Source organism: Desmodus rotundus, chromosome 3 (genome assembly GCF_022682495.2).
Source record: "Desmodus rotundus isolate HL8 chromosome 3, HLdesRot8A.1, whole genome shotgun sequence".
NCBI lineage: Eukaryota > Metazoa > Chordata > Mammalia > Chiroptera > Phyllostomidae > Desmodus > Desmodus rotundus.
This window is the reverse complement of record NC_071389.1, coordinates 193,952,096-193,976,797: the sequence shown is the minus strand read 5'-3', so window position 1 is coordinate 193,976,797 and position 24,702 is coordinate 193,952,096. Positions and strand designations below refer to the sequence as shown.

Genomic DNA, 24,702 nt, shown 5'->3' with positions numbered 1-24,702 from the left:
TGCCCCAGCCTTGGAGCTGGAAGGACTCCCACCTGCTCTGTGGGGAACATTGCCTCTCTGTGGAGGTCTCCTACCTGCTCCAGGAAACAAGGGCATCTTCTTGGGAGGGGGGAGTCCAGCAGGGGTTGGGGGGTGCTCCCATCACTGGCGGATGATCCTCCCAGGTGTGACCGCGCATAGAGGAGCTTCCTATCAGCACTGCACTGTTGGTCCTGGAGTGGGGCTGGCGCCTCCCGCATGCCCAGAGGGTCCCAGGGAGACCACCAGGGCTATGAGGGTTCTCTGTGGGAGGGACAGAGCCTGAGCGGGAGCATGCTGCCTTCTCCCCCCACAGAGCACAGGGGGGCCCCCTGTCCTGTCCACACAGAGAGGAACAGTCAGGGCTTCTGCCGCTACAGACACATTGCATCCTTTTTGCCAGATTTCAGGCCAGCAGAGAACGAATATCCCTTCCTTTATCAGGGAGGACAGGGAGGCTCAGAGAAGACCCCAGCTTGCTAGGTAAAGGGAACATGAGTCCACACTTTGAAGTGTATCCTGCAGGCAGTGGGGAGGCATTGAAGGGTTTGGAGCAGAGGAGGGACACAGCCGGGCTGCTCTCTAGAAGACAGATGGCTCTGGGGGTGAGCGGTCACCCGAGGGAAAACCAAGACAGAGGAGGTGGGGGCGGAGGGGCAGCTCCTGCTCACTCTCTGGCTGCCCTGCCTTTGCCCTGTCTGCACCAGGGCCCAGGCTGTCCCTCCCCGTGACAGCCCCGAGTGGCTCTGAGGCTCTCCTGTCACCCCCAGGCTGTGTGGCCTGCGCACCCTGCAGCCCTACGTCGAGAGGATCCCCGTGGTGGCCAGCAGTGGCATCACCATCAACTTCACCTCCCAGACCTCGCTCACCGGGCCCGGCGTGCAGGCGCGCTACAGCTTGTACAACCAGTCAGACCGTGAGTGCGGGCCGGCTGGGAGCGAGGGAGGCACCCCCGTGGCCCCACACACTCTGCCGGCCTCTTTGCCACCCGTGGGAGCACCAAGAGGCTAGACAAAGGGAGAGTGTGTGTACATGTGAAGGCACGTGCTTGTGTACACACACATGCAGCTTTGTGTGTGCCCACATGTGCAAAGCAGTTGTGTGTGTTCACTCAGTATACACACTCATGCATACCCGTGTGCGTGCTGCATGCATGTGCCTGGACATGGATGGCCACGTGGACCATGCACAGAGTATGTGCACGTGTAGGTGCGGGTGTAGCACAGACACCGCGTCTGCACGTGTTTCCGTGATGACATGTCCTGACGGCACCTCCCCTGCCCCAGCCTGCCCCGGAGAGTTCCTTTGCTCTGTGAACGGACTCTGTGTGCCCTCCTGCGACGGGGTCAAGGACTGCCCCAACGGCCTGGACGAGAGAAACTGCGGTGAGCAGCCCCCCGTCGTGCCCCTCCTCCCCCTCGCAGCCTGCACACTGAGCCGGGCCCGCCCTTGGGAGCAGAGGCCCATTATCAGCACCCAGGAAGCAGGGATCTCTCTGTGCCCAGATTGCAAGGCAGAGGCACCGAGCGGGAAAGCGGCCCCCAGGACCACCCCAGGGGGCAGCGATAGGGAAAGTTGGGACCAGGGCTCCTGACCCCCCAGCTCAGGGCTTCTCCCCACCAGCCCATCGCCCTGGCCTCTGTCTCAGCCATCCATCCAAGAAGGAACAGAGTGGGTGAGGGTGGGACCAGGAAGGAGAGGTGTTGATGAGAGGCAGGCAGGTCCTGGGTGTCCAAGGACAGAATCCTCCATCTCTGTCCCTTGACAGGCGCTCGCTGCTCCACTCCCGGGGTTCAGGCTGGAGATGGGAGACTGGAATTGTGCTCACCACTGCCCAGCCCTGCAGAAGGGGCTCAGGGACCCGGTGGTCTCCCAGCCCAGGCTTTCTCGGAACAATGCCTGTTATCTCCCCGACCTACCTCCTCCCTGTCCCATCAAAGTCTTCACTGCGCGGGAGAGCAGCTGGAGGGCAGTGGGACATGCCTTCCCCTGGGATGATTCTGCCTGGGTGCTGGGGCAGGCACCCCCGCACATCTGGCTTCCACTTCTGGCTGAGCCAGGTGACCTGGACAAGCCACTTCATTTCCGTTTTCATCGAGGACCTAGGGCGCCTCTCCAGGCTGCTGTGAAACTCAAGTGTGAAGCAGCTGAGAGAGATTTGCGATGGCGACGCACATGTTCCACAGGCGTCGCGAAGCCCCAGCTGTTCCACAGGCGCCCTCCGACCTGCCCCTCTCTGTGTCCCCACAGTGTGCAGGGCCACATTCCAGTGCCAAGAGGACAGCACGTGCATCTCACTGTCCAGCGTCTGTGACGGGCAGCCCGACTGTGTCAACGGAAGTGACGAGGAGCGGTGCCAGGAAGGTAGGCCGCGGTACGGCCACTGAAGAGTGGGTCTTGCCAGACAAGCCAGCCCTTTTCACGCTTCTTTGGCAAAGGTTTCTGTGCTCGTGTCCAGATACTTGCCAACCCGTCTGTGTGTACGCTGGCATGTCCATCAGCCCATTCGTCCATCCACCCATCCATCCGCCTTCTAGTCTCGCCAACCAGAACTTGAGTGTACATCCGCTCCTTCGGCCTGTCCAATTTATCCATTCGCCGGCCTGCCAATCACCTGTGTCCCTATCCACTCAGCCATCAGTCTTCCCATTTACTGGTTTGCCCCACTACCTGTGTGTCCACCCTTCCATCCTCCACCCATGCATCCTCGCGTGTACGTGCGCACGCATCCATCCACTATCTCTCCAACTGCCTGTCTGTCTACGGGTCTCTCCATCCATTCAGTCACCCATCCGTCTAGCTCCTTGCCCGTCTCCCTACTGAAACATCAATCCACCCATTTGTTGGTCTGCCCCGTTTCCTGTATGTGTCCATTGGTTTATCCCGCCAGCCATCCGTCCAACCGACCAACCGACCAACCGACACTTGCAGGCTACCTGGTGATGAGAGAGGCAAGAGGCGAAGCGGGAGTAACAGATACCAGAGATGTGGCCCCTGCCCTCTGGGGATTGTCTGTTAGGAACACACGATGGGTGACTCTCTCTGCCCAAAGCCTTCTGGACGTGATGTCCCGTAGCATGGGGAGACTGGAGATGGGGAGAGACCAGGCAGGGGGAGCTTCCTACAGGAGGCAGGCTTTGCCCTGGGCCTTGAAGAGAAGTAACATTTGAATAGGCGGGAGGGAAGGAGACTGGGTGAAACCAGGTGGTGGAGCAGAAGGTCCTTCACGCAGAAGGCAGGGAGGGGCAGGTGTGCAGCTGGGCGGGGCCAAGACCTGGAGGACAGCCAGGTGAAGTGTGGAGCCTCCGTCTGATGGGAGAGGCGTGGCCCTATGGTCAGGGGCCCCAGGCCGAGAGGGGAGACACAGCCGGGCTCCCAGCAGAGCAGTCAGGGTGGGGGCGAAGGGATATAGCCTGGGAGACACTGAAGGGGCCTCGGGGAACCTCCATTATGACCAAGAGACCCTTCACCGGTCACCTCCTGGCCTCTTCCAGCCTTCGTCTCCCCTGGGCCTTGATTTGGAGGCTTCCTTGGGCTCAAGGGCCCACCCTCTGTGCCCTGCCCCACCCCCTCTATCCCAGGGGTGCCCTGTGGGACGTTCACCTTCCAGTGTGAGGACCGAAGCTGCGTGAAGAAGCCCAACCCGCGCTGTGACGGCCGGCCCGACTGCGGGGACGGCTCTGACGAGAAGCACTGTGGTGAGCCCACCCTGCGCGGCTGCCCCAGGCTCAGACAGGGCAGGGTGGGGGGCAGGAGACCCTCTCCCCACAATGGGCCCCAGAGCGTGGGAGGGAGGGAGGGAGGTGCTGGAGGGAAAGCTTACCGTGTGCCCATCTGTCTCTCTGTCCCCCCTCTGCCCCTCCCCTTGGTCCTGCCTGCCTCTGGCCCTCCCTCTGTCCTTCATTCTTTCTTTCCCACCATGTCTTTCTTGCTTCCCTCTCTCCCTCCTCCTTCTCTGTCTGTCTCACTGGCCTCCCTCCTGCCCCTCCACCTCTCTCTGTCCTGGCCCTCTCCGCCTGCCCCCAGACTGTGGCCTCCAGGGCCCCTCGGGCCGCATCGTGGGTGGCGCTGTGTCCTCAGAGGGAGAGTGGCCGTGGCAGGCCAGCCTCCAGGTCCGGGGCCGACACATCTGTGGGGGGGCCCTCATCGCTGACCGCTGGGTGATAACGGCCGCCCACTGCTTCCAGGAGGACAGGTAAGGGGAGGGTATGGGGGCCGGGACCGTAAACACTGGGGCAGGGACGGCCGTGGCAGGGAGGGCTGGTGTCCCCAAGCTGTCAGCAGACAGAGGGAAGGCTGGTGAGGCCCCCCGGAAAACAGCTGCTCCCACCCTTGGGTGCAGTGCTGGCTCCACCACAGACATGCGCTGTGGCCCTGGATGGGTTGCTCCACCTCTCTGGGCTCTCCTTTTGGTGTCTGGTTTGAAGTTGGGTCAGTACCTCACTCCTTCCTTCACGAACGCGCCCATGCAGTGACATTTGTGGTGCTCCCGCTACGTGCCAGGGGCTGAGCTTCTCACTGGGGTACAGTGGAGAGCAGCACGGCCCGGTCTGGCCATAGGCCACGGCCCCCTCCTCCAGGTGTGCCTCCAGGAGGGGATGGCGCACAGACTTCCGCATCTGCATGGTGGTGGGCTCACGGGGTCCCCTTCCCACCCAGCCCTATCTTCTGGGCCCCAGGCCCTGCCCCCAGCACAGCCAGCACTGGGCTCTTCTCCCCACACCTCCTCCTCTGCCCTGGGTCTACACAGTCCCCAACCAAAGGCTCGGCACCACCGGGGCACCCCTCCTCCTTACACCCAGAGCCAGGCAGCAAATCTCCCCAGCGTGCCAGATGAATCCTCGGCCACTGCCCGGCCATACTGGCACCATTGCCCTGGGTCACCCCAGCAGCCCGGTGCCCCGGGACTCTTTCTGAGTGCGGTCTGACCACCTCAGTCTCTTTCACTCCATTCCTGGCTCCCCTCTGTTCTCAAGGCAAAGGACAGTCTGGACGCTGACCTGCCTGGCCGGTCTGCCGAGTCCTCCACACCCGAGTGCCCCTCCCAGTGAGGACTGACAGGTCTCAGCAAGTTCACAGAGGCCCCCCGTGAAGCACACAGATAAGACGGGAGGGATACTCGTCACGTGTGCTGAGTTTTTTACATACAGCTTATGCATCCAAAACATGCGTGGAAGATGCTATTCCCATTTTGCAGCTGAGGAGGCAGAGGCTTAGAGAGGCACACACACATCTAGGAAAGGACGGAGCTGGGGCTGGGTCCCAGGCAGGGGGGCCCTAGGGAGGACAATACTGTGCCCGCGCCCGCACCCCAGCCTCCCAGAGCAGGGCGGGAGGGCACGGGTGCGGGGCACGGTGTCCCAGGTGCGGAAGCCGGCTGTTGCAAGGGCCTGGATGGCAGAGGCAGCTGCTGAGCAGGACACCGCCCCGCCCCCAGCATGGCCTCCCCGGCGCTGTGGACGGTGTTCCTGGGCAAGGTGTGGCAGAGCTCCCGCTGGCCGGGCGAGGTATCCTTCAAGGTGAGCCGCCTGTTCCTGCACCCGTACCACGAGGAGGACAGCCACGACTACGACGTGGCCCTGCTGCAGCTGGACCACCCCGTGGTGCGCTCGGCCGCCGTGCACCCCGTCTGCCTGCCTGCGCGCTCCCACTTCTTCGAGCCGGGCCTGCACTGCTGGATCACGGGCTGGGGCGCCCTGCGCGAGGGCGGTGAGTGGGCCTACAGGGTGGGGAGAGGGGTGCGGTGGGCTTCCCCCAGTATCTAGCCTGTAGAGGGTGGGATAAGGGGCCAGGGCTCTGCCCCCAGGCCTGCAAATCCTGGGACTAAGGGTTGGATTTCATAGAAAAAAAAAAACCATCATGGGCCCCTGCCCGCCTGGCCCTTCCCTTCCTCCCGGAAGGGCATTTAAGGAGAATTGTCATGGAAGTTTATTTTGGGGGACAGATGTGGGGTAAAGGGGCAGACCAGGACCCCACCGCCCTCGGGCAGGCTTCAACCCTTTGCTGCTTGGACAGAGGGGGTCGGAGGAGTATCATGTGGGTGTGTTGGGGTGGGGGCGGGAGAGGCTCTTAATTCAGGTTGGATTGTAGGGGAAAGTGATTTCATTCGGTCTCCCCAGTAACCCTAGGGTGGGTTTTATGGCCCCATTTTCTGGATGGGGAAACTGAGGCTCAGAGACAGTTACAGTTGCTCAAAGACACAGCCAGAGCAGGCTGGGGCAGAGACTGGAGCTTGGAACTGCCTGAGCCCCCGCTGCTCCTGCCACTGCCTCTCAGAAACGGGGGGCTTCTCCCCTTCCTGCCTAACCTGGCTGGAACCCGATGTCCCTGGAGGCCACCTCTCAGTTCCGTGAACACAGGCCTGGGCTGGCCGACTACTGCCATGCCCTCTGCCCCTCGTGGTGGAGGTTTGGTCTTGTCCGAGGGGTTGACGGAGGACAGTGGTAAAGCAGGGGTGGGCTCCCTCGCTCACTCATTCGCTCAAAGACACACCAATGAGCACCCACTCTGTGGCAGACCTGGGGCTGGGCTACGAGGACAGAAAGACGAAAAGGGAACATTCGCTGGGGAGACAGACAGTGCTAGGAGCTGACCACCGACACAGGCAGGGTCAAGAGGCTTCCAGGAATGGGTGGGCTAAGCTGAGGCTTGCCGGACGAGGAAGGCATGTCAGTGAGGGACAGCTGGCAGCCCGGGGAGCCCTGAGGACAGCCAGCACCAGAGGGAAGCCAGAGCAGGTGGGGCTGGGGGAGGCTCGGTGGAGGGCTCTGGACCTGTGCGTCAGAGCCCCCTGAGGGCTAGGGGAGGAGCGCTGATGCCCTCCGGGCGAATGGGTCTCTCGTGGGGCCAGGCACAGGGCATAGTGGAGCTCTCAGAGGCTTCTGCATGGGCCTTCATGGAGGGGCACTGGGCTGTGCTGCGGGGAGGCGCTGGGGTGTTGTAGAGGGTGAGAGGAGAGCTCAGATGTGCTGTGGGAAAATCCCCCGGGGCTGTCACAGAGAGAAGGGGAGGTGGCCAAGGGGTCTCAAGCAGAATGAGGGAGGGGAGGAAAAGCTGGAGAAGACACTTGCCCAGACAGGCTTTGGGTGGGGGCTCTGTGCCTGTGGGCCATACAGAGGGGGGAGCCAGAACAGAGTGACCATGAGGGGGAGGTGCTGGGGGAGGAGTAGGGAGTGAGCGGGGCCAGAGAGGGGCTCTTGAGATGCAAAGGAGACAGCTGGGAGAAAGGGCGGGGACTCCTGGGCACGTGGATCTTCTCACCTCTGCCCTCTGGCCTTGACCCCACCGGGCAGGCCCCACCAGCAATGGTCTCCAGAAGGTGGATGTGCAGCTGATCCCACAGGACCTGTGCAGCGAGGCCTATCACTACCAGGTGACCCCCCGCATGCTGTGTGCCGGCTACCACAAGGGCAAGAAGGACGCCTGCCAGGTGACTCCCGCGGGGCTGGGCCCCTCACCCCGGGCCTGGCTACCTGCTCACGTTAACTCGCTGAAGCTTCTTGGGCTCCCAGCAAGGCGAGGGGATAGCTGTCTCCGCCTTACAGGAGGTCGAGGGACGTGCCCCAGGTTGCAGGCCACTTATTGGGAGGGACTCGTGGGCAGGCGGCTCTGAGGTTCAGAACCAGCTCTGCTCCTTGCCCACCTCGAGGCTATTTTCCCGAGGTGACACAGTAGAGGGCTAGAAGGAGCCGCAGAAGGAGGCAGAGGGGGACGGGGAACGCACACCCCACTTTCAGGGTGGTCGGAACATGCTGGGGGCCAGGCCAAGGGACGAGGGGAGCCAGGCGTCAAGGGGCGCTGGGCCTTTCCTGCTGTTGCTCAGAAATACCTAGCAGCCGGGGCCCTCTCCTGGAGGCGGGGGCGCCCCAACCCTGACACAGCCCTGCCTCTCCTCTCCCCCTTTCAGGGCGACTCTGGTGGCCCGCTGGTGTGTAGGGAGCCCAGCGGCCACTGGTTCCTGGCGGGACTGGTCAGCTGGGGCCTGGGCTGCGGCCGGCCCAACTACTTTGGCGTCTACACCCGCATCACAGGTGTAATTGGCTGGATCCAGCAGGTGCTGACCTGAGGAGCTGCCTCCTGTGGAGCCGGGGCCCACCTCCTGGACTCAGAGAGCCCAGGGCCCCCACTAGGTGGGGGAACAAGCATTCTGGGGTGGCAGGGCCCTGTGGAAGCAGCAGGCGGCATCCAGCCCCTGAGCCTGCTCCCTGACGTCAACCCAGGAAGGGCACGAGGAAGGAGGAGGGCCCTCAGCTGGCGGTCAAGACTTTCCAGGAGTGGCCGGGATGGTCGCCAGGCAGGCCCGGCTGGTGGGGTCACATCCAGCCTGTTGCTTCCCGATTCTCTCCTCCTGCCCCATCCTCCCCTGCTGACTTTGGGGGGTAAATCATTCAGCAGCACAGATGCAGCTGCCAGGTCCCAGTAGGAATGTCTGAACCCCCCAATGCAGAGGCTGCTTGGGCAGTACCAGAGAGCAGATTCCAGCCTTTGAAGCCCCTGGCCTAACTTGAGAGGTAGGGGTGGAAGGTGCCCCCCAGGAGGGGCCCTCAGCATCCTGGAGAGAGCCAAGTGGGCCAGGGGCCCCTGTGAGCCAAAGGTTGGGGAGCTGTGGGCCCAAGGTTCTCGCCACACCCCTGCCTGTCCCTGGGCCTCCGGTGCCACTCACCTGGCGGTGAGCTCAGCTGCCCCAGAATAAAACCATCTGATCTGAGGCCCTGTTTTGGAGATTGAATGGGGCCCTAGGCACCGACCTCACACCCTTGACTGAGCAGACTGTGCTTCCTGCTCAGCCTGTTTGCCAACCATCCAGAGGCCACGGTGGGGTCAGCGGAGGGCAGGGGTGGCCTCCAGGACAGCTCCCTGGGTCCCAGGAGCAACCCCAGGAAGGCAGCGGTTGGTGACCCGCAGGTCAGAGAGAGGGGTGGGACAAGTGATGGACTCCTTCTGAATCCTTGGGGGGAAACTGAGGCTCAGAGAGGGGCAGAGTCGTCCTCATGATCACGGCAGGGGGTGGGAGTGGAGCCTGGTGCGGAAGCCCTATCTCCTGCTTCCTGGTCTCCACCCCACCCCCAGCACGACGCTCCCACAGCTCGAAGGTTCCCACCAGGTGTCAGGTACTGTGCTGGGGCCACAGACATTCAGAGTCTGGCTCCTGCTCTCTGGGGAGCATTGGTGGGGGGTGCCGCTCCAGCGTGAAGGCCTTGGGGTAGCCTCGGACCCAGGCAGTCAGGGAAGGCTGCCTGGAGATGACACTCGTGGCCAAGGGGAGAAGGGCATTACTGTCAGGGGAACAGCATGTGCAAAGGTAGAGTCCCACAAGAACATGGTGTATTAGGGGGCAGCAAGCTGTTTTAGTTACACAGAGGTTGAGTTGGGGAGAACCACAGGAATTGCAGGAGCGGGGGGCAAACTGAGACCAGATGATAAAGAGCCTGGAGTTGAGCTAAGGACTTTGGATGTTCTGGGGAGCCACAGAAGGCTCAGGAGCAAGGCAGTGCACCCGTTTGGAGGGAGTGGGAGACAGGGAGGCTCGAGAGGCCATGGCAGAGCTCCGGGCAGGAGGGGATGGGAGACCAACTGTGTGGGGGCGGCGGGGATGAGCGTAGGTTGAAGTGCATTGGTGGATGGGGTGGGTGAGGGAGGAGCCACCCAGAACCTCTCCTGGTGGGAGCTGGCCTGAGCAGTTGGCCGGGGGAGGACCCCCTGCCTGACCTGGGGCGGTGGGGTGGGCCAGGCTGTGGGAAGGCGTCATGGACAGAGGATGTGGGGGAGGCGGACACACTGCGGACAGTAGGAGGCTGAGGACGTGGCCAGAGACTGGAGGGAAACAACAGTGGTGGGCATCTGAGGACCAAGGCCTCGGTGCAGTAGGGTGCTCAGGGAGGGCCGTGGGTCACTGGCGCCTCCTGGGTGTGGTGGTAGCAGTCAGGAAGGGGGGTCAGTGCGGATGAGCCTAGCTGGGGGAAGGGGGAGACGCAGAGACCTAGGCTTCAGGGGGTTTCAAAGATAGGGAGCTGCTACCTGTCCAGGGATGGATGAGCAGCGGAGGTGAGCCCTGTCACCCGAGGGCCCTGTCTGTGGGAGGGAGGAGGCGAAGGCAGGCGGAGCAAACGCTGTGGGGGGACCCCTTTGGGGCAGGGGCAGGATGTTAAAGCATTCCTACCCAGGTAGGCTCACAGGGCAGAGCACTGAGCGGGGCTGTGCTAAAATGCAAATCATGGGCCTACCCAAGCTTAGTAAGAATTCGGGGAGGGGCGGGGAAGGCAATCTGCCTTTAACAAGCTCCTGGTGAGTCTTTCGCAGCCACGTCAGACACAGAAAGTGAGGCCAGCTTCAGCAAGTAAAGTGCCCTGAGGGGAGGGGGAGGACCTGACCCGAGGGGGGCCTCTGCCTGGGGTCACTGCTCACTGAGCTAAGAAAGGCGGACACTGTGGGGCTAGGGGGGAGGAGGCGTGGGCCAGGGTAGGTGGCCGGGCCCTGGCAAGGCAGGGAGCAGTGCTGGGGCCCCAGAGCTCTAAGACAAGGTGGGGCGGGTCCCTGGGTGTTTATTTCCTGGGACTTGGGGCAGAGGGTAGAGCCGCAGGGAAGGGGGGAGGTGATGAGTGGTCCTGGCAGGAAGCTGTCCTAGCAGGAAGTGGGAGCGTCTCAGGGCATCAGGATGAACAGAGGTGGCCTCAGGCAGTCCAAAATGAAGGCAGCAAGCAGAGGGCTGTCTGCACAGTGGGGTTGCTAAGGCTGGGAAGTGGGAGGACAGGGCACCAGGCTTGAGGAGACCTGGTCTCCCAGAGCCCACCCCTAACCTCAGCAACCCCAGCTGGCCTAGGGCTGCCTGGAGGCAGGGAGAGACCCTCCTGACTCTAGGGGCCAGGCCTTGGAAGTCATGTGGTCCAACCCCTCTTATAGTTGAGGAAACTGAGGTGGGGGTGGGGTGGGGGTGGAGGGGCACCAGCCAGCCAAAGCAGATACCCTGGGAGTCTGAGCAGAGGGTCCAGCCTGAGCCCCACCCCACACTGCAGGGGAGCTACGGCAGGGTACAGTCCCTGGGCCTCGAGCAAAAGCCCTCTTACCTTTGGGTCATCTACCCAGCCTTACCCCTGTCCCCAACAGGGACCCAGAGAAAGAGAGGGAGGCAGGCAGGCCAGCAGTTTCTTCAGCTTTTATTACGTGGTGGGGCTGGACACAGCGGAACACTGCCCAGCTGGGAAGTCACCAGCGCAGGCAGGCGGGCACCTGAATGGAGGAGCAGCGTCTCCCTCTCATTAGCAGCCCCTGCCGAGCCCCTGCCCGCCCGCTCCTGGCCAGGGCCCTCTGTCCCCGGCAGTGCAGATGGGGCGGGAGGAGTCCAGGTGAAGGCCACTTCACCCCACCCCCTTGGACAGGGCCAACCCGCCCCCTTCATCCCCCACCAATACCAGAACCTCATCTGGGGCTGAAATGGCCCTTCCCCTTGAGGCAAGGGTGAAGAAGGCCCACCCTGGGGAGGGCTTCCTCTCTGAGGGAGGACTTCCGGGGACCCTGCTCCCCTGGACGCGACCTCACAACAGCCCTGTGAGGTAGGCAGGGGTAGGGGGAGAGTGAGCCCATGTTATGGGGTGACTAAGGCTCAAGGAGGCGATATGACTGGGCTGGGAGGGGCTGTATCCACCATGCAGCTGGGGGCTTCGGGGGAGGGGACACGGGGGCCTGGGAGACACAGCTGGACAGCGCCACACTTTGGCCGAGGACAGGCAGCTCTGCCCAGGGGCCCCAGGGCCCACCAAGGAGACAGGGGGTGGTCACAGCCCCGCAGGTGCAGACAGAGGTGGCCGCAGGAAGGGCGCTTCCTCCACCCTGAGCTGGGGGCCCACCCCACGGTACAAAAATAAAGGACGTCAGATCGGAACCCCAAGTCCCTGGAGGTGATCTGGGACCTCACATCCGGGTGCCTCTGGCCTGTAACAGCTAGAAAATAAGAGGGAAAGGGGCAGGGGGGACAGGTGGGGGATGGTTCGAACACCGGGAAGGGGGTGAGGGGTGGGGCCGGTGAGGGAGGAGGGGGGTGATGCAGGGCCAGGAGAAGGAAGAGAGGAGGTTGAAATGGAGGGAGGGGGTGGGGGAGAGAGGGAGAGAGAAAGAGGTAGGTGAGTCAGAGTCCCTTCTGGGAGAAGAGGGGGGCTGAGGCCCGGAGAAGGTGGACTCAGAGCCCAGAAGGAGGGTGAGCAGGAAGGGGACCCAGCTCGCCTGTCTGGGGTCCTCAGGCCCCATCCTGGGTTGGTGGTGGCTGCCTGGGAGGTCAGATTCTGCCAAGACTCTGGCCAGGGGGGTCAAGGCCAAGAGAGGCAGGTCACAGTGAGCAGCTATCTGTCCCCAGTTGAGAAGCAACTAACATTCATTGTAGAACGACAGTGACTTGCCCCTTGGGGCTTCTGGGCACCTGAGCAGGGCTTTCACCTGCCACACCCTGACCCCTAGCCGGCTCCGGCTGATGGCTCCGGCTGACTCCGGTCCTTCCCACCCCCGCAGACAGGGAACCCGGCAACTCGAGGCTGCAAGGCAGGAGCTCCCTTGTGCTCCCGCGTGCAGGGTGGAGGCAGAGGCACCCGGCTTGTTCCCCTCCCCTCCTTCCGGGCCTGCTCTGGCACTGATAGGCAGATGGCACCGTGTCCACCCCTAACTCTGTCCTCTCAGAGCCTCATAACCCGGGGCCAAGATAGGCCGAGAAACTTTGGTGAGGGGAGAAAATCAGCCAAAAGTTCAGCCCAAGTCCAAGAAACGAGAGATGAGCACCCTCCTAGCTTCCGCCCCTCCCTCCAGCTCCGCCAGGCTACAAACCAGGGCTGGCAGCTCTGGGGGTGGGTGAGGGGCCGAGCAGAGGCCCTCACCACCAGCGCAGCCTCAGGTCTGAGGGGTGCGGACAGGAACCTGCAAGGAGGAAATGTGAGCAGGAGGCGAGGAGGTGAGGTACTGGGGCAGGCGGCCCAGCCTCAGAGGTGCCCGGCAGGCTGGGCAGGCACAGAGGAGGCGCAGCGGCACGCCTGCTCCCCAGGCCAGGAGGCGGGAGCTGCCAGAAGGGGTGTGGGAGGCGGCAGGCAGGGTGTCCTGAGATGCGAGGCCGGGGCACCTGGGACCAGGGTGGCCCCGGGATGGAGGCGTGAGCAGGCAGAGAGAAAGCCCGGACAGGGGCAGAGAGGGAAGAGGCAGGGTGCAGATGAGATCCAGGAAGAAGAAGAGGTGGATGAAGATGAGGCAGGACCTCCAGCGGGAAGCGGAGGAAGAGGAGGCGGTGGTGGGAGGGAGAAAAGGTTAGCGGGATCCTGAGATGACTGGGCTGCAAAGAGAAAGTGAGAGAAGGGATGGTTATGCAGGTGAGGCGCCAGGCGGGCGGCTGAGCTAACCCTCGTGGCCCGCCCCCCAGCAGCCCCCGGCCCCCCAGGCTCTGCGGCTGGCTCCGGCAGGGAGCGGGCGGGAGGCTCCGGCTCGGATTAGCAATCATTCTCCTCGGGGATTGGCTGCACCTTTCTCCTGCGTATCTGCCTCCACCTGCACCTGTTCCACCTCCACCTCCTCCTCCTCCTGCTGCTGCTCCTCCTCCAGCTGCTCCTCCGCGCTCTGTGAACCAGCCGGCGGACCCAGGGAAGAAAGAGTGGAGAACTAACGAGGCGGCCTGTGGGTGCTGTCCCCAAGGGCCCCAGCTCAGGGCAGGCAGGCGGGCTAGATGAAGGGAGAGTGGGGGGCTACAGCCAAAGAGGCTGGGGCATCTTGTCCAGTCCCCTGGGAAGCCTAGGAAGGGACTGGAAAAACCGGCAGAGGATGGGCCCTGCTGGGGTGCTCACAGGTCAGGCTGGCTGCTGTTACCTGGAGCAGGCTGGGCGAGGGCAGGAAGAGGACTGGGGTGGGTGCATAGCTGGGGTGTCCTTGAGGGGCACCTGGGAAGGCCTTATTTCAGGAGGGCTGCCCCATAGGAGAGATGAGGCCAGGGAAGGCCCAGGGCAGACACCACCCAGGCCTGGGACACCAGCCACAGGCTCTGGCAGCCCAGGTCCCGAGGCTTTGGGCCAAAGGCAGAAGCAGAAGGCTCGCTCTGCACCCCTGCAAGGCAGGGCCAGCCACTGGCCCTTATTGGGGTGGGGGTGGGCAAGGAGACACACAGAACAGGGAAGGCAGGCAGACGGACAGGAAGCCAGAGTTCTTATGTCTCCAGTGCACCTGGACAGGCCCCGGAAGGAAGGGTCTCCTTCCCTCCCAGCAAGTGGCAGGCCCTTGAAGCTTCCAACCAGCTGTGGGACCGGGCGGCAGACCTCAGGTCCTCCCAGCCAGCTGAGGCCGCCTCAGAAGCCAGGGTGGAAACACAGGGCTGGACCCCAGAGGGCTCCTGACTCCTCTCCCACAGGGCGCCCGAGGAGGGGCCCTGGGACACTGTCCCACCCCTGGCAATAAACCGGCCATTAGGGTCCCAGGAGTCCCAAGCTTGATGGCACACAGAGAGGACATGGTCTACCTCCCTCCGTTCTCAGAGAGCACAGCAAAGGTGCAGAGGGGACGGGGCTTGTCTGGGGTCACACAGAGCGAGGCCCGCTGTGCCCAGAGACCCCTACTCTGGTGCACTCCCCCTCATGCCATGCCGCCCCCTGGCCACCCTGTGGCCACCGTTCAAGTGGCATCTAAGTCACACTTGCTGCGCCCTCAGGATGGTCCCATCTCACTGCTCTCCCAGCCTGGGCCTGGGTGACCAGCGTGAGCAGACAGGACCATGGGTGGCATGGGATGGATGGCGTTGGCTGTGACTGGGGTTATGCGTGTGCAGCGGGAGGGAGAGAGAAGCAGGGATGGCTACGTGGAGGGGAGGGGAGGGAGGAAAGCGGGAAGGCCGAGGCTGGGGGCTCACCTTGGTTTTGCGGCTGGACTCGGAGCTCAGCCCGTGGGGGGCGCTGTGGAGCTCCTTGGACACCACACACAGGAACTCGGCCTGGTCCTCACTGCCGTAGTTGTAGGAGGAGCCGATGTTCACCAGCTAGAGGGCGGCACACAGGGAGAAGGATGACTGGTCGGGTTGGGGGCCGTGAGGAGGGGAGAGGAGGGTGTTGGCCCTCGTCCAGAGGCCGACTGGTGTCCTGACCTGGCTGTGCTGCTCAGGCACGTGCCTGGAAACACCTCTGGGCTGGAAGTCGAGAGTCTTCTCCCCTCCCCCATCTACACCTCTGGTGAGTTTCCCGACTGGCCTCCACACCTGGCTGGCTGGGCCTGGTCCCTGGGGCCAGGTCTCATTGTTGCCCCTCCCCCCATGCCCAGGGCCCAGCTTGGACCCAGCAGGCCACTTCCTCAAAGAAGGAGGAGGCCTGGAACGGGCAGGCTGCCACCTCCTATACCAGATGGGGCGGCCCTAGTGCTAGGTTGGCATGGTGGACCCCATAGAATATTCTGTTCACTCTTGGAATATTCTAGAGTCCTACCCTGGGCTAGGGACATTATGGGTGGTCCTTCTAATCCGACCCTCTGGAAACCCGAGGCAGGTGGGTCGTCCACTGTATTACTAGGGCCACACAACTTATGATAAATCCCCCTGATGGGAAACCGGCATCTGCCCTGGGAGGAACTAGAGGTCACTAAATCCCTCAGGGGAAGTCGCTGCTTTGGGCTTCCCTGAACGTGGCGATGCCAGTAACTGGGCACGTCCCTTGCAGGGACCCTGGGAGCTGTGCCCGTGGAACTGTTCCAGGAGGTATTAAACCAGGGGGACTCCGCTCGCCTGTGTGGAGCTCACTCCTTGCACGAGCTGTCGCCCGGGGCCCAGAGCCTCGCTCACACTGCCACCCAGTCCCTGTGAGCATTCCCACCGAGGGGACGCCAGAGCTGCCACACAGCACGTGGGGCTCTGGCCAATCTGCTGCCGAGTGTGGCCTTTCCTAACCCTGTTTACTGGAGAAGACCCCGGTGGGGACGGCAGTGGGAAACTCGAGGCTAGGGCTGCAGGAAGGGAGGGGCCTGCTTCGCCCGGAGACTAGGGAGGTCTTGGGCATGGTCCCCATGTCCCCGGCCCACCTGCTCAAAGCGCCAGCCATCAGACATGGTGGAGACCATCTGCGTGAGCTCCTCCTCCTGGCACTGCAGCACGCGGTACACGTGCTTGGGCGGGACCTGCAGGCAGAGGGGCGACGTGGAGCACCCCAGGAGGGGGATGAAAGTCTGCCTTCCCCCCTTCTTCTTTCCTCCCACCCCCCAACCCCAGAAGGAGAGGATGGGAGCGGCAGGGTGGGAAGACAGGAGCCGTGTCCCAAGAGCCGACTACATGCTGGACACTTCACATTAGTTGTGGGGTTTTCGTGGAGGCTCAGAGAGGGTGAGTTACTTGCCCAAGGTCACCCAGCCAAAGAGTGGCAGGGAGTCAGAACTGAAACACAGGTGATACAAGCCAGAAGGGAGGGGCTTGGGAGACATTCTGGGTCACTAACTGAAGCAGGCCCTCCAGGAGACAGAGCCTCCCCGCTTTAATCCGGGGCCAGGAGATGGTGCCTCACTACCTGTTCCCCACCCCTGCATCTCCCAGGACAGGCTGGGAATCTCTCCACCTCCTCCTACACAGTGGTCACTGAGGCCCAGGGGCCAGGCTCAGAAATGCCAGCTCCAGCAGCTCCGCGGTGCCCACCAGGGGACCGCCTGATCCCATGCAATAGACAACTGGCTAATCCTGCACTGCCCCCCAATGGCCCCGTTTGGCCCATGAGGAAGGGAAGGGTGGGCAATTCCCAGGACCACTGTATTCCATCAGAAGAAATCAAGGTCCAGACAGGGGTGTGCTTGGCCCAAGGTCACACAGCGAACAGCTCGAGGCAGGAAAGAACCAGTGTTTATCTACCAGTCTGGGTGGGACTCTGCCGGGCAGTCTGGAAGCGGAGTGACTACCCCTCCCCTTACAGGCTAGGGGGGCCTCCCCAAGGAAAACCACCCACCTCCCTCTCCCCACCACCAACTGCGCTGGCTCCAGGTGCTGCCCTGTCCTGCTGCTCCTGGCCCGGACCTGTGCGACAGTGTAGTCCTTCTCCTCCATCCGGTCTTTGATGATGCGAATCAGCGGGCCGATGTTGTAGAACTCGGCTTCCTCTAGGACCCCTGGCACAGACAAGGCCGTCCCTGGGTCACTCCCACTGCCCCCTCCCTCCCCCTCCCTATTCTTCCCTTGTCCTCGCCAAACCTACTCCAGTCACATGAGAGTGACAAGCATCTCTGAGTTCAGGGGCCAAGCAAGAGGGAACATTTCCTTCCTTGGACCCCATGCTCTTTGTGGAAGGGGCCAAACACCGCCACGCAGCGCCACGCATCTCTGCTCTGCTAGGCGTGGTGACCAAGGGGTGCCTACCAGTCTCCTAATCTAGGGCTACACAGGGGCTAGCAGGAGGCAGCAGGCTCGCTGGGACTGGACCCTACAATGCCACAATGAGAAGGACCCTGGCGGACCCCTATTATATGCCCCCCTTTGTGAATGAAGCACATGCCAAGTGCCAGCCACTGTGCTAGGCAGTTTCTGTTCCCTACTGCAGTTAATTCTCAGAACCAGAAGTAGGTACTTTTATTGCCCCACAGAAGAAATGGGGAAACTGAGGCCAGAAAGAGAAACAGCTTGTCTGGCACCCCACAGCCACTCAGCGGCAGAGCTGAGATTCAAGCTCGAGTTCCTCTGACTTCAGAGCCCACTGCAAGTGTGTGATCTTTGTGGGCGCACATGTCCCCGACTCCCCCTCGTGACAGCTTGCAAAGCTCCTCCTATGCGCATTACAACCCCTGGGGACATGGGGGAGTGGGCCTCATCGTCCCCATGCCGTTCAGGGAGCTGTGTCTCAGAGGCGAAGCGAGTCACCTCTCCAGTGAGGTGGGAGGGCCCCTGGCCTTTGGGCTCCTCAAAGCTCCTTCAGGGCGGGGACCCTTCTGACTGTTCCCATGACTGGCCGCTGAGCTCCCTGGGCCCAGGGCCCATGTCTGCTCTATGCTGCTGTCCCTGGGGCCCACACAGCACCCAACGCATAGTAGGCGGTCAGTGAGTGGCGCTGCAGGAGCGCCCCCCGCGGGGCCTGCAGATACAGACAGCTGACACTGCCTCCCTGGTCCTCGGCACCAGACGCTGCACTCAGTGCCCATTCAGTCCCCACTCGTGTGGTCCTCGCAGCAGTGCCGCTGCATCGCCCCATTTCACAGATGGGGCCCGAAGGGATGCAGGACTTTCCCGCTGTCACACAGCTCGTAAGTCTTCCCCCAGAGGCCCCGGCCCCCTGCACGCAGCCCTAGCCCCGGCTGAAGGTGCTGGGAGTGGCAAAACATGGAGACACCCCGAGCCTGTAAACAAGTGCTGGCTATGCCGCAGCCGGAGTGTTCACTCCCCTCCCCGAGGGATCTGCTCCTGGGCTGGGCCACGCCCATGGTACCTGTGGGCCCTGCTGAGCCAGTACCTACGGCGGGCTCTGATTTTGCAGTCCTGGCCCACTGGGGACCCACTAGGGATGAGGGATGGGCTGTGCTAGACACCCCCAGGGTACAAGAGCCGGGCTTCGCAACATTAGTTGCTGTAAAGTGTGTTCACCCCAGTGCAGGTCACCATCTACACTTTATAGACACATGGAGGCTCAGAAAGGAGAAGTGACATGTCCAAGCTGGCCTGGCCGGGTCAGCTGACCCACAGCCACATCCTGAGCCCCAGGGAAGAGTTGACTTGGCACAGACTGTGGTCCCTGCCCCTGGCTGGGGCTCCGTCGGGAGGCCATCCCCCAGGCACGGCTTCCCCATCACCTGGTGGGCTCAGGAGTGGGCATCTACGGGGCCTCAGCTACCCAGGCCTGGGAGGGTCGAAGCCCCCGCTGGGGAGCAGGCTCCTACCTTCCTCGCTCCACCCACAACCAGCACTGTGCTGCCGAGGTTGCCGAATTTGGAAGAGTTACCCGGTCCACCCACCTGCTGACTCAAGCCCTCACCAGGCATCTAGATACTGGGTCACCCTGCCCAGCTCCACCCCATTCATACCTGGCTTCCCAGGAGGCCAGCAGAAAGGGCATCCCTGCCCACAACGCTGGCTGCCAGCCTCGCTGGCTCCCTCTAACCCCTGCCTGGGTATTTCAGTCACCTCCCCAGCAGCACCCAGTGAAAGCTCAGGCTGGTCGGCTTGGCAGAGGACCTGGGCTCAGCCCGGGCAGAAGCTTTGGGGTTCAGCACTGTCGGGGATGGGAAGAGGCAGGGAACACAGAGGAACGCAGATGTCCCTTCCGCCTGGAAGAAATGGCTCTGGACTGCACAGAAGGCCTGGCAGGCTGCAGAGGGCAGGGCTAGAATGTGGGCCCAGCCAGCCCCCTGGACCAACTCACCCTCCTCAGCCATGTCCTTGTCCAGCACCAGCTTGCCATGCCGGAGGAAGTTCAGGATGGGCCCGAAGTAGGTGGGGTCGCGGTCGATGAGGTAGGCCCCAGTCTCATCCTATGGAGGTGAGGGGCAGGGGCTGTGAGAGAGGAGTGAGGCTTCCCCCCTGGCCGCCCCTCGCTTTGGGCCCATTAAAGTGTTGGAGGGAGGAAAGGAGAGCGTAGAGTCTGTTATTCCCTGGAATGAAGTAGCACCATGGAGCACAAAGGTTCAAATCCCGCCCCTGCCTTTTCCTGACCGTGTGACCTTAGGCCAGGGATTTGGCCTCTCTGAGCATCATGCCTCTCCCCCATAACTGGGGGTCACTGCACACATCCAGTGAGGGCTCAGTGACTGCCCCCTTAGAGGCTGTTCCCAGCAGCCAGCCCTACACGGTCTCCACCAGAGATCCCCAGTCATTCTGGGGTGTTTGCAGGTTGCCAAAGGAGCCGCTACCTCATTGGACACCCTCAGCCTGCAGGGAGGCAGGGCAGGCAGCAGCCCAACTCTACAGAGAGAAAAGAGCATCAGGAGGTCAGGGGACTTGCCCAAGGTCACAGCATCAGCAGGTCAGGGAATGGGGGAGGAGGGAGCCTTGGCGGTCATCTCCGGACCAGCCTCCTCTGGTTACAGACAGGAGGCTGAGCCTGCAGCAGGAAATGTCAGACCTCAGGTCCTGCAAGCAGTGGCCAGCAGGGCCCCCTGGCACTCCAGACCTGGGGCCGCCAGGCCAACTCGGCTCCCGGGTGAAGCCCAGCTCAGAAGGCAGCCTGGGCCTTCTCCCTGCACACTTAGGCCACCCACACCCCAAACGGTTGGGGAGAAGCAGCCTCAGCCACTCCCGTTTGGGAAGGTCCCGCTTGGGAGGGACCGAAGGCACTACTTGTCTGATTGAACCCACAACCCCAGAGGAGGGGCGAGAGTCGGATTCGATCCACCAGCCTCCTAGGGGGGAGCCCAGGGCAGTTCTGCTAAGCTTCAAATGGCCGTTGCCTGGCGTTGTCCCGTTGCCAAGGCAATAGGCACATTCCTCAATCTCGGATTCACTTCCTCCTCCGCTCCTCCAGCCAGTTCTTCCCGCCTCCGGCTCTTTGCAAATAAAACCTGCCAGAGTCCCCAGCCCGGCGGGCGTGCCAGGCCCGACAGCCCCGATCGCAGCGAGCTGGAGACCCCCAGCACCGCACCATCCACCCCGAGGGCCTCACCCGGTCCGACTGCAGCTCTTCCCCCTGGCACAGGCGGCTGAGGAAGGACTTCTGCTCCCGGCACAGCGTCTGCCGGGTGGTCAGGAACACCGTGCCCCCCACGTTGAGCCGCACCCACTTGCCCCAGCCTCCTGCAGCGCGGCCTCCCGCCCCCGCCGGCGGCGCTGCGTCCCCGGCCTCCATCCTCATGTCTGGCCCCGGATCCTGCATCCTCCCAGCTCCCGGGAGCTGGAGGCGGGCAGGTACTGCGTGCAAGGCATGCCGGGAGCTGTAGTCCACGCCGCCTAGAGCTGGGGCGCCGGGGTGAGGGTCCCCGGATGCCAGCAACCTACCTCCCCTAGCCCCGCCCTACTTTGCCCTTCCTGGGAAGCCCTCAAACCGGTGTCTCTTGAAGAAGCCCGTTGGCTAAACGACTGGTGTTTGGGGAAGGTTAAGTTCGGGGTCATTGGGAAAATAGCCAATGAGACCCCAAATCAGCCATCCTCCCATTTGTTCTCTATATTATTGATTTCCCATTGCCCAGGCTGGATCATCCAAAAGCTGATAAATATGGGAAGAAACGTTTCTTTCCCAGAATTCCATAGCATTTGCCTGTATTTGTTTTCTACTATTCTTTCATTCCGCCCTTCCTGTGGGAAAGGGGTGGAGGAAGCGGAGCTGGTTCTTTACTCACCTCAGTTCTTTGAAGGGAACGTAGCTGGGCTTAGAGTTGACTGAGCCCCCACTGTATCCCAGCCGCTTCGCGTATCCGCACTATTCGCTGACGCTCTCAGCAGCCCTGTACCCATTGTGCAGAGGAGGACTCAATGAAGTGACCTCTCTGCCTCACGGCTGCTGAGTGGCAGGCTGGCAGCAACCCACGTGATGTCCAAGTGCGTTGCCACCACCAAGGCCCCTCTCCTGCTTCCCTGCGGTGGACTGTCAGCGCTCCTGGGGAAGATTTCTCGGGAGGAAAAGTGGGTAGAGCACTGGCCTAAAGTCTGGAGGACTGGGCTTTCACCCCGACTCTTGTAGGATGAGGTGTGGGGCGAGGCCTCAGTTTTCCCATCTGTACTTTGGGAGGGGGCGGAGGGATTGGTTGTGTGGGTCCCCTTCTGAGCCAGAGTGCTCGGAAGTGGGACAGCCATCGTGGGTGCTGCAGGATGGGGGAGGAGGGGCAGCTCCCCACGTCATCTGGCACCAAGGAGGCACAGGGGCTGACGGGAAGCTGTCTTCCTTAACTTCCTCTCCTTCTCCACCTTTCAGTCCTGGTCTTAGATGAAGGGGGAGGAGTCTGAGGCTCCCCTCATCGATCCCGGTGTCACGCCCACTGGACCCACACTCTGGGCGGCCTGACCCTTTGCTGGGGGAAGTTTCCATGTTACCATCCAAGGCTCTTTTTTCTCCATAAAGCATTTCCTCTTGGCAGGGAGTAGGTCACAGCTGCTAGAATCTTGTTCCCAAGAAATCACCAGCATGTTCTAAAGGCTCCCTGAACCTCAGTTTTCTCTTTTGGAAATTGGGAATTGTAATAGTCCTAGAGCATTGTTGTCAAGACTAGATTATATAATGTCTGTAAAACACCTGGCATCGTCCCTGGTTTTAGCATATTGAATGAATAGATGAATTAATGCATGCATGAATAAATGAAGTGGGGTACGAACTGGTCTTTTTAAAAAAAAATACAAGTTTCTTTTTTGTTAAGATATTATTTATTTATTTAAATTTATTTTCAGAGAGAGGGAAAGGGAGGGAGAAAGAGAGGGAGAGAAACATCGATGTTCGGGAGACACATCATTTGGTTGCCTCTCACATGCCCCCAGCCGGGGACCTGTCCCAAAACCCAGGCATGTGCCCTGACAAGGAATCGAACTGGCAACCTTTTAGTTTGTAGGCGGGTGCTCAATCCATTGAGCCACGCCAGCCAGGGCATGAGCGAGTCTTGAAAGATGCACAGCACTCCTGATGCTCAGTGAGCCCTCAACCGGTGTTAGCTACAACAAAACTAGGGCAGGAAGTCCTTTTTTTCCTTACCAACTTAAGGGTTGTAGGCAGAGACTGACCTGGCCAGATTCGCAACTTGATCACGCTGGGGGCTGAGCCCAGGGCCAGGGCTCACTGCCATCCTGCCACAGGAACTGCCCTGCGGAGTGTGGCCCTGGAGGTGTCTGTGGAGGCTGAGCCAGCACCTTTGATTTCCGAGTAGAGGAGGAAGCTTTTGTTATGGGTGGAAGTGGGGTTCCTGCGGTATTGCGAGGAAAAGAATGTCCTGAGATCCACAGGGGAGGGTGGGGCTCAGTGGTATGGTTTATCGATGATGTAAAACGAAGGGGATTTCCCTCCCAGTGTCCCACCTCCGTCAGTCTCCCCACAGAGGAAGTCTAATCTTGTCTTCAGTAGGGCCAGGGTCAAGGCCATTGCCCAGAGTTTCCACACCGTGTTCAAGTCCAGTCCAGTATCCAGCGAGCGTAGAGTGTGCTTCCAGCTGTGGTCCGCTGCCGTGCTGTGGAATTCGGGCTGCCTTTTGGGGCCTGTGTGTGGGGCCTGTGCTCTGTGCTGGGCCACGTGGCTGCTAAGGCCACACGGCTCTGGAGAGAGGACTCGTGGGTGCACGGTGCAAGTGCTGGTCCCGAGGTGGTGGTGGGGGTTTGGGGGGGGGGAGGGAGGAAAGAGAGAGAGGGAGAGATCCTTTGTTCCCCTGGGATTATATTAGCTTGGGCTTGGGAGGGACCAGGTGGCTTTTCAAAAGAACCAATCAACTTCCCAAGCTTTTACAATCTTTGGGTGCGTTTATACCCCCTAGTTAGAACGGCAGGCCTCTATGGTCCAGCACCTGCCCCTGAGCCCCCAAAAGGCTGGTACCAGAGGGGGACAGAAGGAGCGTTAATCCCCTTGGCAGAGCAATGCTGTGGTCCCCTGGGGTGTGACGCTGTAGCTTCCTGGCTAGGAAGCAGGCTTATGCTCCCCAGTTTATTGAACTCAAGGTCTAAGTCCCTTTGTTCCCCCTTTCTAGCTAAATACCAATAGTAACTTTGAGCTAGTCTTACCCCTCCTTCCTCAGAGGACGCCACCCGTGCCTGGATGCCGGCGCTCCCTCAGCAAGCACCTAAAATGCTCCCACCCAAAGCAGCAGCCCCATTGATGAGGTGTACCAGGGTGCAGCCAGGGTGGGGGGCAAATAGGAATTTGTAAAGGGGTCCAGAACTCGGTATCCAGGAAATATTATATATATATATATACACACACACACACACACACACACATATATATATATATATATATATATATGATGTCCTCACCCCCACAAGTCTGAGCTGGGGGATGGGACGCGTGGAGCAGGGCCATTGAGAGTTGTTTTGAACAGCAACATAACCTCTAGAACGGTCATTTAACATATCTATAGCCTTTAACTGGTTTCATGGATATGTTAAACAGCTGTGGCCATGCTTTGAGCCAGGGGGATGGGAGTGACTTCAACCCGTGATGTAACTGGGAGGCAACTCCCCCTGGTTATAGAGCCTGCGTCAGAGCTTGGAGATGATTGGCTCCACACCGCAGGGCCACACCTGCCTGGACTTCCTATGGAATGCTGGCAGCTGCAGCCAATTGTGGGAGGAGTGGGAAATGGTGCGGCAGAGGAAGATTGGTGCTGGGATTTAAATCCAGGCGCCAATGCAGCATCTTTTCGGAACCATGCGGCTTGGCCAGAGAAGAACCACGGACTTCTGTTTCTTTTTCTGAGATACGGTACCCTGGACTGGGCAGAGGGGGAAGGAAGGACTGGCTGTTTGTGGGTATTCTAAAGGACTTGGGGATCTTAATGAAGACATTAAGTCGTTACCCTCAAGTTTGTATAACTCTTTAAATAAATAATCCCTTTCCTTTTCACCAATCTCTGGCACTGAGAGACGTCTTTCCCTGACGGTGGGCAAGGCGAACCTAGTATGGGGTGGGGGACCCCCGGAGCACAAGGGTGGGTCCATTCAGCAATAGTATATCATTCGCACTGTGCACCCCCCCCCGGTCTGTTCTGTAACAGAGGGACACAGCTAAGAACGAGGTGGCAGGACCCAAGGCTCTTAACTACAGCTGACAGGTGCCACCACATCCTTGCCGGTGGCTGGGTTTTGTCTGGAGGGAGCCGTGTTCG

At 61.3% G+C, this 24,702-nt stretch overlaps 2 protein-coding genes across 8 annotated transcripts in view; one reads left to right on the top strand and one right to left on the bottom strand.

Moving 5' to 3' along the window:
• Positions 1-8,737, top strand: part of TMPRSS6 (transmembrane serine protease 6) — a 36,534-nt gene extending 27,797 nt beyond the window's left edge. For 4 of the 5 annotated variants that reach the window (XM_045186901.3, XM_045186899.2, XM_024579214.3 and 1 more), the window contains 8 exons: positions 789-934; positions 1,305-1,403; positions 2,269-2,382; positions 3,600-3,716; positions 4,045-4,213; positions 5,456-5,727; positions 7,311-7,447; positions 7,925-8,737. In XM_045186901.3, the coding sequence (XP_045042836.2) occupies positions 789-934; positions 1,305-1,403; positions 2,269-2,382; positions 3,600-3,716; positions 4,045-4,213; positions 5,456-5,727; positions 7,311-7,447; positions 7,925-8,083 (1,213 nt within the window). In that variant the 3' untranslated portion in view covers positions 8,084-8,737. Of the gene's footprint in view, positions 1-421; positions 502-788; positions 935-1,304; positions 1,404-2,268; positions 2,383-3,599; positions 3,717-4,044; positions 4,214-5,455; positions 5,728-7,310; positions 7,448-7,924 lie in introns of all 5 variants that reach the window. The other variant, XM_045186900.2, reaches the window with a different exon arrangement.
• Positions 8,738-11,158: 2,421 nt separating this feature from the next.
• KCTD17 (potassium channel tetramerization domain containing 17) lies at positions 11,159-20,795 on the bottom strand. Of its 3 annotated transcripts, none has more exons than XM_024579216.4 (7): positions 20,574-20,795; positions 19,338-19,446; positions 17,009-17,100; positions 16,033-16,128; positions 14,879-15,004; positions 13,509-13,602; positions 11,159-11,955 (listed from the first exon to the last, which is right to left on the bottom strand). In XM_024579216.4, exons 1-7 carry the CDS (start codon positions 20,781-20,783, stop codon positions 11,618-11,620), a joined length of 1,065 nt encoding a protein of 354 aa, XP_024434984.2. In that variant the 5' UTR covers positions 20,784-20,795; the 3' UTR covers positions 11,159-11,617. The 3 variants fall into 3 exon arrangements, with proteins under 3 accessions (XP_024434984.2, XP_024434986.1, XP_024434983.1); XM_024579215.4 differs by lacking the exon at positions 11,159-11,955 and adding an exon at positions 12,831-13,321; XM_024579218.4 differs by lacking the exon at positions 13,509-13,602 and having other exon boundaries at positions 11,775-11,955.
• Between the last annotated feature and the right edge of the window lie 3,907 nt (positions 20,796-24,702).